At 44.6% G+C, this 12,699-nt stretch overlaps 1 protein-coding gene across 1 annotated transcript; it reads left to right on the forward strand.

Moving 5' to 3' along the window:
• The first annotated feature begins 6 nt into the window (after window positions 1-6).
• On the forward strand, window positions 7-12,228 carry POLR3F (RNA polymerase III subunit F). The gene is made up of 9 exons (XM_032994073.2): window positions 7-105; window positions 2,076-2,193; window positions 4,277-4,344; window positions 5,353-5,420; window positions 6,204-6,316; window positions 8,086-8,229; window positions 8,980-9,087; window positions 10,822-11,013; window positions 11,580-12,228. Exons 1-9 carry the CDS (start codon window positions 50-52, stop codon window positions 11,655-11,657), a joined length of 945 nt encoding a protein of 314 aa, XP_032849964.2. The 5' UTR covers window positions 7-49; the 3' UTR covers window positions 11,658-12,228.
• Window positions 12,229-12,699: the final 471 nt, after the last annotated feature.

The raw sequence follows: 12,699 nt of genomic DNA on the forward strand, positions 1-12,699 counted from the left end.
GTCGCTCGCTCGCTGGCGTGACGTGTGTGTGGGTGCGCGCCGCTGCGCCATGGCGGAGGTGAAGGTGAAGCCGGAGGTCCTCGACCCCATGGAGATAGAGAGCAGGTGCGGGGCGGAGGGCGTCAGGGGGTGCCCCGGCGGCGGCGGGTGTGCTGGGGGGCGGCTGCCGGGCGGGCGGGGGGTGGGCGGGGGGTGTGAGGGGGGCTGAGAAGGGGGCGGCGGGGGGGCTGTGAGGCGGGCGGGCAGGGGGCGGCGGGGGGCTGTGGGGGGGCGGGCGGGGGGCTGTGAGGCGGGCGGGCGGGGGGCTGTGGGGGGGGCGGCGGTGAGGGGGGCGGCGGGGGGCTGTGGGGGGGCGGGCGGGGGGCTGTGGTGGGGGCGGGCGGGGGGCTGTGAGGCGGGCGGGCGGGGGGCTGTGGGGGGGGCGGGCGGGGGGCTGTGAGGCGGGCGGGCAGGGGGCCGTGGGGGGGTTGTGAGGGGGGCGGGCGGGCAGGGAGGCGTGAGGGGCGCGGGCAGGAGGGCTCTGAGGGAGGCGGGCGGGCAGGGGGGCGTGAGGGGGGCAGATGAGCGATTTAGATGGCTTGAAGAAGCGCCATCAGAGGTATTAGCCAAAAGGGGCTTTAACAGGAGCTTACAAAAATGCAACGTAACAAAGTTCTATGGCAAGGCTCACTCTGTTACGTACAAGATGCAAGAAGCATAGAAAGGAAAATGGAGTTAGAGTTGAGCCAGAATGGCTTAGAGTTTGGAATCTGTAAGGGAGACCCTCCTGTTGAGTCCTAAGGTTCAGAGCGGACCCCCTCGCTCTCTGAATGCGTGATGGAGCTTAGGGGCAGCTAGGTCCAGTCTTAGTCTCAGGCTTGGACAATGCTTTGTGTCTAATGGGATTAGCTATACAAAGTTTATGATAATTAACACCAAGAATCAATTTCACTTGTATTAACTTAGCATGCTCTCAGTCACTTACTGGGGGTCTGGTGCAAGTCAGAGGTCTCTCCACATTGGGTAAGGAGGGTTCTCTTAGTCTCCGGTAAGGAATCTCGAACCTGGAGAGGTGTGCCTGCTCAAGGGGAGAGTCACCTGTCGTGCAGTCCGGTTGGAATTTAGTGAGGCCTCTAATTAGACTCATCCAAAGATCAGCCGTTGCTAAAAGGTGTCTCTGCCTCGAGGAGCAACCTTGAGAGGCATCCCAGCTGAAGGGGAGGTCACCGCCACGCAGGGGCAGCTCAGAGAAGGCTCACTTAGGCTGTCATATTTCTGGAATAAAATGGTTGGCTTGTAGTCAAATTGCATACAGTGGGAAAGGTATGCGTGAGACTCCTTGTACCCACAACTGTCTTTGTTCCTTGATGAATGAGTCTTGGCTAAGCCACGTTTTTTTCACGTTTCATGTGTTAACTGCATGATTAGTGTTCCAAGCTCAGGTCCACAGACGCTCGCTGTCTCTCTGCTCCTTTGTGGGTTTCCTAGAGGAGTTCTTGGCCTGGCTACAGGTCAAGCCTTTACCTCCTTTAGAGCCTGTACCAAACTATTGCAAGTGTGGTTAAGGAGTCGAGTGCATCCATCGCAGGCTGGGAGGTGCTGAGGGGGCAGTGAGGGATGGGGTCAGGTTGCCTTTGGCTGCCCTAGTGTCCTTCTGTTGTTGGAAAATTTCACAAAGGGGAATTGCAACTTTTCTGCATGAGGTTATTGCTTTCTAAATGGTATTTCACCAGTATTTGCATTCACTGACTAGCTAGCACTTGCTTCCCATCAGAACCTTTTGTACAGTGAAACTGTACAGGGAACTCTAAATCCATGTACTCAATAACAAGAGCAACGTAAAAATAAAATGGAGCACCATGTTCAGTGTTACCACAAAGAACAAAAGTAGTTTGTCCAGCAGTTGCTGAGGCATATTTTTCAGCACGGAAAGTAGATTATAAGTTCCCTTAATAGATATGACTGAGAAACAGTTCACGGGTACTTTTTCCTTGAGTTGTTCTTTTCCCTCTCTTTTATTCTGACTTTAATACTGTTTGGATTTGGTTTTGGATACAACAGAACATGATTTTAAACTTGCTTTCATCTTCCCCCAGGATCATTGAGCTTTGTCATCAGTTCCCTCATGGTATCACAGACCAGGTGATTCAAAATGATATGCCTCACATGGAAGCCCAGCAGCGAGCCATGGCGATCAACAGGCTGCTCTCGATGGTAGGGGTGATCTAACCTTCCTCATGTTACTTCAGCCAGCCCAGAGCACTCTTCATACACACAGTCTGCATGGCAGCAACCTGTTAGGCAGGTCTAGCAAATTAATCTCTTTGGATTTAGTGGCATTTGCCATAATGTACAGTTACCATATCTTACTTCTGGTTGCCATAAGTGCTTATGATTGCTAAAGCCAATTAAAACTTATCTCAGTTTACTCTTTCCATTCTGCAATACAAAGCTACCATGAATGTGTATATCCCTGTGGGTTTCTAAGTGAGGAAGCTACCACTGAGAAGTACGACATTTGTTTTTTTATATGTTTAAAGTTCTTTGGTCTACTTTTCTCTGTGTATTACTTTGTAAAGCAGAATGTGATACAGTGGTGTAATGTAACAGTCGGGTGCAAGTGTAGTTGCAGTGGTTCAGTGGGTGGCGAGAGGATGATAACCACAAGGCCCATTAATGATGGAGAATGAATTAGAGATAAAAGAATGGATGTTTATCCTATGCTCTTATATGTGAAGGTCTTATCTGAACCAGTTACAAAATCTCAAGGTTGTGGATTACTCTGATAACAAGCAGAGGAAAGATCTCAAGGGATTTTTTTTGCATCTTCTATAAATTTCCTACATCTCACTGGGCGTTTTCCTTTATTGTATCGAGTCAACCTAAGGTAGGAGCAAGGATCACTGTCACCTACTTCTGCCACATGTTTAGGAACAGAGTAGCTGATTAGACTTGTTGATTCAGTGTGGCATAAACTTGAGTATCAGCTAAACATCCAAGGTCTTTAAAGATCAAGAATCTTTTTGGTTCCCTAGCTAGCTGCTTCATGGGCACGTGAAGTCGACAGATAACACAGACTGAGTGGTACAGTGGAGAGAGCACTGTTGAAAAGAGGGGTGTTGGAAAGTATCCAAAATGAGCTAGGTGTGGTGGTTGGTTGGTTTGTTTGTTTGTTTTTAATAATTGAAACTTCTTAGCTTGGACCATACTAGGTGGCACTTGAAGTAATCTAAATGCTTTCTTTTTGGTCTTTCTGTTATAAATATGAGGTTTATCAGCACATTGGACATGAGCTTGTGTGTTCACTAACTTTTGAATGACTTCCCTACATTTCACAATGAGGTTTCAAAGATAGTTAAGTCTCTAGAATTTGTTTAAAATAGATGCCTTGGGGCGTGGAGCGTGTGTGGGGGAGATGTAGTAAGTTCCTCAAACATGGGGAAAAACTGCAGTGAGAGGTCAGCCTTAATAAGCATCAGGTAATTCACTTGAGATAAACTGCAAGTAATTAATCTGTAGAAAAGCATTGAAGGGGGTCATCTTGAGGTGTGAGCTTCAATCAACCACATCATGTAAATCTATAAAAAACAAGACTGTAACTATGGGGAAGGGATTAGCTGGCAATGAAAGTATGAATGTTAGTTAATGCTGTTATACACAGTTATGCTCTTGGGCTTGTCTAATCGCTGCCTTTTCAAAATAGAAAATAAGAATTTGCCTGGCCTAGGCAGAAGTGTCAAGGACAGAACCAATGTTTTGTGTGCAAGAGATCCCAGTAATTTGCTTATGAGAGGCACTGTCAATCCTTGCTGGCAGTTTTCCAGTGGTCTCTACTTAGTAAAAAATGGAACTTTGCTACTAGAACTCATAATTGTTCAGAATTTGTATAGTAGAGCTCCTATGTGATTTCTGGGTAGCTGTGTAAATGAGTGTTGGGGTGGAAAGGAAGAGCAAAGTATACAAGATCTTGATGTCCCTTGTGCAGTGGTGAAAGTTAGGAGAACTAATAGGAAGTGCATAGATATTGTGGGAAGGGGCGGGAACTGTATTTGTTATTTCCGATAGCTGCTGATAAATGGATACTTGTAGGGGAAAAAATGTCCTCAAGGGTATTACTGTACTCGCTGGGAAAAAAAATATCCTCATGGGTATTATTATTTCCAGTGGTTAGTAATGTTTTCCCTTTATTCAGTTGACATAAAGTAAGGTTTTTAATTTAGAATATCAGAGGATTCTTGCCAAGTTCTGAAACAAGGTCTTTGAGGGAAAGTAAATGCATTGTGCCCATCTCTCCTAGGGGCAGCTGGACCTTCTCAGGAGCAATGCAGGTCTCCTGTATAGAATCAAAGAGTCTCAAAATGCAAGGTAAGCCTCGTATTTGCTGGATAAATGTATTTGGAACGCCGTTCTGCAACTCACATGGCAGCATTGCTGAGAATACACTCAGCAATGTAATATGGATGCTGGAACATGGATGTTACTGCTTGTTTCTGGAGGGTACACTTAACTCCCCTTGAGCTGATCCTGAAAGCTGTTTTAGGTATAGTGTTTTCTACCGAACAGAGGGTGCCGTGGGGCTACAGTTCTAATTTGCTGTCAGAGTTCCTGGTCCAGATGACAGCAAAGTGATCTGTACAAACATATGTATGTGCTGAGGTGAAATCCAATTGAAGCATGACCATACCATCTGCGAAAAGTGGTTCTGTGGTCTTCTTCACTGCTGATGTTACAGGATCAGCGCTCATATTTACAGCTGTTCCAGGAGGCCACTTGGACTACTACTCATGCTCTTTGATTTATTAAAATGTGCCTTCAAAACACGTCTTGTGATGCTTAGGTAAATCTGAGTAAAAGGTCCCTAGACATAAGTCTGGAAAGAAATATCCTTCAAAATTATGCCCGGTGCAGGCATGTCATCCTACCTTTCAAATGCTTTAGAAAAAGATTGCTGAGTTCAGGCTATCTCAGACCAATGAAAAGGCGTGTCTTAGAGTTGGGAGCACGCTACTAACCTTCTGTAGACATTTTGTCTAGAGACAGATTATCCTAAATTATGCTTCGTGCTGTGTTTGACCTTTCACAGTTGTGTTAGTACGTGACTCTGAATTCCCCATTGTTATGACAAGTTGAGTGACTCCTTCTTAGTCACTTTTCTTTCATACTGTGCTCTTTTCTCTTTACTGTGGCTTCTCACTGCCGAGCTTGGTTTGATCTTGAGAGGTTTAGTGTCATGTATTATATTTGCCAATGGCTGACTTATTGTGTAGGATTTTTTCTTTTCCTTTGTGCATTGTTATTTTCAGTTTAAAACAAATCCAACTTCTTTCAAAATTTGGACCTTTCAAAAATCCTGATGTCTGTCTTATTTTACAGTAAAATGAAAGGCTCTGACAATCAAGAGAAGCTGGTTTACCAAATTATAGAAGATGCAGGCAACAAAGGTAGTTTCAATAAATTATAATCGTGAATGGTACTAACCCTGTTTACCTGAGGAACTGTTCCTGTCCAAACTTTTAAATGCTTGTCCAGACAATACAGATATAAAATTTAGTCTCCATACCAGGTCTGTAGCTAATGTTCCACGTGTCCACTTCTTAAAAACAGAAGATGACCTGTTTCTCTATTAAAATAACAACCTGTCCTGGTTGACTTTTGGAGTGGGCTCTTTCAGAATGTATGGAGTATGGATTACAAGTTATTTATGGGATTGTTAAACTGAGGAATCCACAGAACACTGACTGCTATCACTAGATAATCCAATATAGAGAACATATTTTTAACGGGTGTATTGCCAGCAGAAGCCACTAGTAACTAGGCTTTCTCAGCATTCATTGCACACTGTGGTTGAGAGATGGCTGCTAGAATTGGCTGTTGTATTTTTTTGAAAAAACACAAGTTACCTAAAAATGCAAAAACATTTCTGTGAGGTATTCATGTGGGCAGTGAAATGGGGTTCACCTGTAAGAGCTCTTGGAGGAGAGGTAAAGGGCAGAAGGGCAGTGTGGTGATTGTGGTATGCATTTCTTGGTTTTGTCAGTTGTTATTTTTGTTCCATACCCTTCTGTTTTCTCCCTCCCTTTTGCTGGGAGTGGTAGAATCGAGGGTACATCCTATGGTTGGCAAGCGAGTCAAGCAATGTTGTGATGTGACTTTGGATTGTGAGTATGTACAGAAACAAGTGGTTGCTTCTATTAATTTCTGTTCACTTTTCTGATTTTAAACAGGTATTTGGAGCAGGGACATTAGATACAAAAGTAATTTGCCTTTAACAGAGATCAACAAGATACTGAAAAATTTGGAAAGCAAGAAACTAATTAAAGCAGTTAAATCTGTAGCAGTGAGTATTTTGTGACTTTCTTTTTAAAGAATTTCAAACATTTGCTGCATGTTGTATGTGTTTGAACGTAGGACCGGGAGCAGAGAAACCTCGCTCTCTCTCCAGCTTTCTCACTGACTGTGCACCAGTGTTTGACTCTCTGCCTTTAGTATGCAGGTTTGAGGCGCAACAGATACGAGAGGTTGTAATGTTTATTAAATAATCAACATACTACTAACAAACTGATTAATAATCAAATTAATAGACACATCACTTAATATACAGTTCTCTCACTCTTTCCACCACTACTAATCACACACCATTACTATCAAATTGCAGTTTTAGTTCTCTTAATTCTTTATTGCACACAATTTGTTAGAGTTCTGGTACCCATTGCAAGCCTCTCGCGCTGCTTACTACTAATCTGCAGATCTGTCACCATTTTTGCTGTGCTTCCATACCCACCCGGTCTTTAGGACATAAACCTAGGGAAGAATCCGGTAGGTTTTCCTCCTGCATTGCAGTGGGCTTGTGTCCACAGGCCATCTTCTCTGCTGTCTGTACACATTCACGCTTCTGCTGTCTGCAGATCCTGCCCTCTCTTATTCCCTGATTTTTATACCACCATCTTCTTTTTTGTTTCTTAACCCTTTTTTTTCTACCACCCTTTTCTCATTTCTCCAATCAAATAAGCAACCTGCCTGTAATTACTTCTTCTCCATTGGTCCCAGTTTTGCCATACCTCAGTTTGGTATTTCTGACACTGAAGCAATCTCAGCCTTTTGTATGGGATTAGTGATGTAGATACCTAGCTGCAAGTGGCTTTGCAAAATTCCTCTCTCCCAGAGATCCTGAAACTCCCTTCAGTTGTGCAGTTCACGATGGACTTGTACTGTTTACTTTAAACAATTTCTAAGACACTTGATTCTGTTCTAGTCTTGGTTCCTCTACTTTGTTCCAGCTACTCAAGTCCTTTCTTATCTTACGTGCAAACAGTCCACATACCAGAGTAGGGCTTATCCTTTCCCATGCTTTTTCTCACACTGTTATAATGCTCATGCAGCATCCTGCTCTCCCTGACCTGCTTAATTACAAATCATTGATATTAGCATGTTCTTTGGACATTCTGCGGGTTTCCAGCAGAGATTCTGGCTTGTTGCAGGGTCTAGTACACCAGGAAGACCATTTGTTTATGAACTCTTGGAAGTTTTATGTTGTGTGCCTTTTCTGTGTGCCAGTCTCACCTGTATCATGGAGGCAATACCTTTGCTTGTGTGCGTGCATGTTTTGGGAGGGCAGGGGAGGAGTGAGAGATGAGGGTAACTTCCTAAAAAATAATATGGAGATAAAGAAGTTAAATGTAGAGAAGCAGTAGCGTTTTCATGTTCGTGTGAGAGATGCTGGCTTCATCTAGTCATACAGGGGATGGAATGCCGCTAAAGTTGCCTCAGCGGTTGCTGAGTAGCCCTCTGTCTGACCACTAATGTGAGGGCAGAAGCAGCATTCCCATTCACCTTGTCTAGGTGTGGCAGTAAGGAGTGGGCTCGCAAGGGCTAACTTTTAGCTGCAGGATTTAATTACGTAAGGATCCTCCTATCATCAGTGCACGGGTTGAATTCTGCAGAAATAGTCGAAAGCTTCTCTGTTAAGTTTGTATTTGCTGTGTTCTAAAGGCATTTTCCTGCCCTCCTTTGACTGTTGAGGGGGATTAGAGTCTTTTGCAGATACCTTCTTAAATCTTCCTTTCTTAAGGAAGAATTTCCTAAGAGCTATGTACTTTTCTCTAACAGGCATCCAAGAAGAAGGTGTATATGCTATATAACCTGCAGCCTGACCGATCAGTGACTGGTGGAGCTTGGTACAGTGACCAAGACTTTGAATCTGAATTTGTGGAGGTGTTAAATCAACAGTGTTTTAAATTTCTACAGAGTAAGGCGAGTGCCACTACTAAAGCCACCTTCCATTTGTTCTGTGCAAGTAATTATTTTCTTTATAAACCAGTGACAGGCAAGGCTTAAGTTTTCCATAAGTGTTGGCCATTGTTATAACTGGATCAGCAAACCTGCACTGGACTGTGTTTGTCACAGCAAGTGTGTTGCATTTTAATAATGCATATTTTCACACCCTGTGCAGGGAGTGATGCTTTCCATCTCAAGCTCCAATGACAAGCGAGGCAGCAAAAAACAGAGGACCAAACACATAAAAAAAAATCACTGGTTTTCCTGCAGAGCTGCTAATTTGTGAGAGGGTGGAAGGCACTAGTCAGTCGGCTCTGCCTAGAAGACAGTTTTCTCTAGTAGAACTGCAGGAGAAGCTTGCTCTCCTTTAAGTCCTATGTAGATATCAGCATTTCTCTATACTATTAAAATGTATTTTAACTGGCACTAGGTACAGCAGAAATTTCTTTTGTGTTAAAATAACCACCAGATGCTCATATTCCTTCAAATGAATCTAAATCACGGTGTAGATTTTGTGTCATATTTAGTATAAAATGATGTTTGGTTGTGCATTGCATTGTCTCACGTGGATCAGTCTTAAGGACATAGCTGTAAATGCTGAATAAAAAATATATCCTAGAAATGGTTTAGAAATCAACTTTTATACTTTAGTCTGCCTCAAACTGAACCATGAAGGAGGTTCTTGGCAGTGAGTACTGACGATAACTCATCTCTGCTTTTTCTCAGGCAGAAGCAGCTCGAGAGAGCAAACAGAACCCCATGATACAGAGGAACAGCTCATTTGCCTCATCCCATGAGGTGTGGAAATACATCTGTGAACTGGGTATCAGTAAGGTCAGAATAAATTCATCTTACCACTCTGAAAATTCTCAGTGCATGACTGGCTGCAGGAGTTGAGTCCTGCAAAACGGGTAGGGGTTCAAGAAATGCTTTAGTACCTACAGTTACTGCATTGGAAGTGGGCTTTGCTGCTTTATTGCTGAGGGTCATTGGTGCTGCACAGGATTCCAGGATAGTTTGTAAATGTGGGTTTTCAAGGTGTATAAGAGAACTTGCATTCACATCCTTGTTTATGGAAACTGGAGTAAGTTTTCCTTTAACAATCTCAACTGGTTTATATTTCATAATTTCTCTCAGGTTTGCCTATGCACTTCAAGCAGTTTTAGGGGAGGAAAAAAAACCCCTGAAATTATTGGTCACTGTGCTGGGTTTGAGTGGTGGGGTTTTTGGTAGCAGGGGAGGGGGCTGTAGCAGTGGCCCCCTGTGAGAAGCTTCTCGAAGCTCCCCCGGCTCCAAGTCGGTCCCACCTCTGGCCAGGGCCGAGCCAATTAGCGATGCTGGCTGCGCCTCTGTGATAACATATTTAAGAAGGGGAACCTGGGAAGGGGTTGGGACTGGTGAGGAGGAGTTACGAGAAGGACACTGATGTGAACACCCCGATCAGTGGAAGGAAGGAGAAGGAAGGGGGGAGGTGCGCTGGAGCAGAGCCCCCCAGTATCCCGTGGGGAGACGGCAGGGCCACCCCCCTGCCACCCATGGAGGTCTGCGGTGGAGCAGAGGCCGACCTGCAGCCTGTGGAGGAGCCCACGCCAGGACAGGCGGCTGCGCTGAAAGGAGGCCGGGACTCTGAGGGGAGAAGCAGCCCCCACTGTTGTAGTTCGGCGCTGGGAGGGCTGCACCACGCCGGGGGGGGCCTGGGGAATGGCTGGGGCCCGTGGGGAGGACTCATGTTGGAGAAGGTTCCTGGAGGCCTGTCTGCAGCGAGAGGGGAGCCCCGGGGAGTAGGGGAGGGCTGGGCGGCGTTCCCCCCAGCTCCCCAGAAGGAAGGAGCGGGGAGCTGGCTGTGACCCCCATCCCCTGCCCCTGCGCCGCTGGGGGAGGAGGGGGAGAGATGCGGAGCAGGGCTGAGCCTGGGGAGAAGGGAGGGGTGGAGGGAGGTGTTTTTGGATGTGGTGGCGCTTCTCACTGTCTCACCTTGTCTGTTAACTGTTGTATATTTTTTTTGTTAGTGTTTGAATTAGTGATGTTCTTTTTTTCCTTCTTCTAATGAGTGTGTCTTTTCCCCATGACCTAAATGGGTGAGACATCCCTCCCTGTCCTTATCTACATTCCCAAGCCTTTTACTTCATTTTTTCCTTTCTCATTCTTGAGGGGGAAGGGGTGAGTAACGGCTGCATGGTGCTCAGTTGCCCTCTGGGCTCAAACCAGAACAGTCACCATCAACAGGTATATCTTCAGCAGTCTTGTCTTGTTCTTCTTTCATGATCATTTTCCTGTAAAACTGGAAACATATCATGCTAGGATGATGTGGACACTTGAGGTGCATAGGGAAGTTCTTTTTGATAAGCCAAGGCTAGTATAATCCAAAAGTGGTTGGGAGGTATCGGTATTTGCTTTTCTTTTTGTATCTGCACAACCCTGTAAAGTACCCATCGAGAGTGGTTGCCTTTACCTGGGCTAGGTTAGAACTCTAAGGATCTGTTACTCGTGGTGTTTTCTCCTTTCATCCTTGCAGGATTTATTGGCATGCTTCTTTCCTAATATTTTATTTTACAAATTGTTTCTTAGGTAGAGTTGTCAATGGAAGACATTGAAACCATTTTAAATACACTAATATATGATGGGAAAGTGGAGATGACTATTATTGCTGCAAAGGAAGGGACGGTAGGCAGTGTGGATGGACAGATGAAGCTGTACAGAGCTGTTAGTCCTCTCATACAACCCACTGGATTAGTCAGGACGCCCTGTGGACTCTGCCCGGTAAGTAACCAGTTCTGTATGTGAATAGGTGGGTGCTTGCAGATTTTGACTACAATCCTGCAAAGTGCCAGCTGGCACATTGCAGGGTGATGCCTGTGAGTGATCCTCGTGGCTTTCTACTGAGTGTTACCCATGATACCTTAGCTATGGTGTAAGAGGCAGGTTCTTTAGTTTAGACCAGGGCATTTACCACTTATATCCTGTCTCTTTACTGGCCTGTATGTGAAAGAGTGCTGTCAAGTGTAGCCCATTCCAAATTATATTACAGTATTTTCTGGTCCCAAGTTTGCCTACTTATGGTTTTTAGCAAGCTAACTTATTTCCATCTAGCTTTGGTCTCTCCTGTTTGTATTGTAAACTGATATGTAGGTGAAACTTGCCAATGTGTCTGTTTTGCGTTGTTGTGCTTACATTACTCTTCCTCAGTCCTGGTGTTGGACATCCTAGAATTTGGCCTCTGTTAGACTCCTGCTTTTCTACTGGGGAAGGAGCAGAAAACATGTGAGCATATTATGCAAGTTAGATTGCACTTGCTGTATATACTGACACAGGGCTTTCTTTTGCAGGTTTTTGATGATTGCCATGAAGGTGGTGAGATTTCTCCATCAAACTGTATTTATATGACAGAGTGGCTGGAGTTTTAAAGTGAAAGAAAACTGTAAACTGCATTCATGCTTCACAGCCAAGGTGACAAAGCAGCAACTTCAGGACATGGAGTGACTTTGTTTTTAATGAAACATAAAGCAGCACTATATCAGTTGCGTGAGCAGTCCCGTGAGTGGGCTGGAAATAGAGTCAGCACTGAAGATCAAGGCTGAAGTGGAAATGTAGATCCATTCTTGTACCAAAAATTGGTTGTGTGACTTGAAAAGTGCCATAGAACAGCTGGGTGGTGATGCATCACATCCAAGGATTGTGTCGAGTACTCCACAGATGCTTATTCTGAGTGAGAGAAAATAAGTCATTAGCTCATCAGAAAAAATTGCTAATGTGTGTTACCAAGAATGAGATCCCAAACTTTGTTTTCAGACTAATGCTACTGGTGGGTGCTTGAGTCCTAAAGCTGACATTTTTCTCCTGTGATAGCTACCATCTAATTGAAGACTAAGAATCTGATGTGGGAAAGATCCTGAATATGTCAGACAGAACTCACCGATTCTTTAATTATCTTTCTTATCTGCTAATTTATCATTAAACCCTGATTTTTCTCAAGTACATCTGTGATTCATTTCCTCTGTTGCTGCCACTGCTCGGTGATGCACCTGTTGTATTTATTCTTCCATCTACAGATGCAAGATCATCATCAAGTCTGTGTTGGTGTGTTCTGGCAGCTGCATCAGGTACATATGTTAACTGAAATTTTGAGTAGAAGTATTCTGGGAAGATGTTTTGCAGAAGAGGAAGAGAGTTCCTCTGGCCTGATGGTACAGGGAAGATTTTTACAGATGATCTCAATACCCTCAGGGTTGAAAAAGATGCCAATGGCAGTTGTTTGTACATAAATATAGCCTCTGGCCTTGATTTGTGATCTGAGAAGGGCATGATCCCAGTACACCATCCAAAAGCATGGTTGTCTTTTCCTGTGATGTGGAGCCAATTTGTGTTTCTCTTAAGTGTGACCTCTCTGGCTCCTTCTCTGTGTGACTGGACTGATGAATTGGTAATAACACACAGACTGTGGTGTTG

This window comes from Tyto alba, unplaced genomic scaffold (assembly GCF_018691265.1).
Source record: "Tyto alba isolate M040663 unplaced genomic scaffold, T.alba_DEE_v4.0 Super-Scaffold_16, whole genome shotgun sequence".
Classification (NCBI taxonomy): Eukaryota; Metazoa; Chordata; class Aves; order Strigiformes; family Tytonidae; genus Tyto; species Tyto alba.

Bases quoted from the DNA above. Each gene is read 5' to 3' on its own strand.
- POLR3F (XM_032994073.2), top strand. From the start codon at position 50: ATGGCGGAGGTGAAGGTGAAGCCGGAGGTCCTCGACCCCATGGAGATA. The intron at 4,345-5,352 runs GTAAGCCTCGTA...CTTATTTTACAG, and splicing joins AAAGAGTCTCAAAATGCAAG to TAAAATGAAAGGCTCTGACA. The intron at 11,014-11,579 runs GTAAGTAACCAG...TTTCTTTTGCAG, and splicing joins CGCCCTGTGGACTCTGCCCG to GTTTTTGATGATTGCCATGA.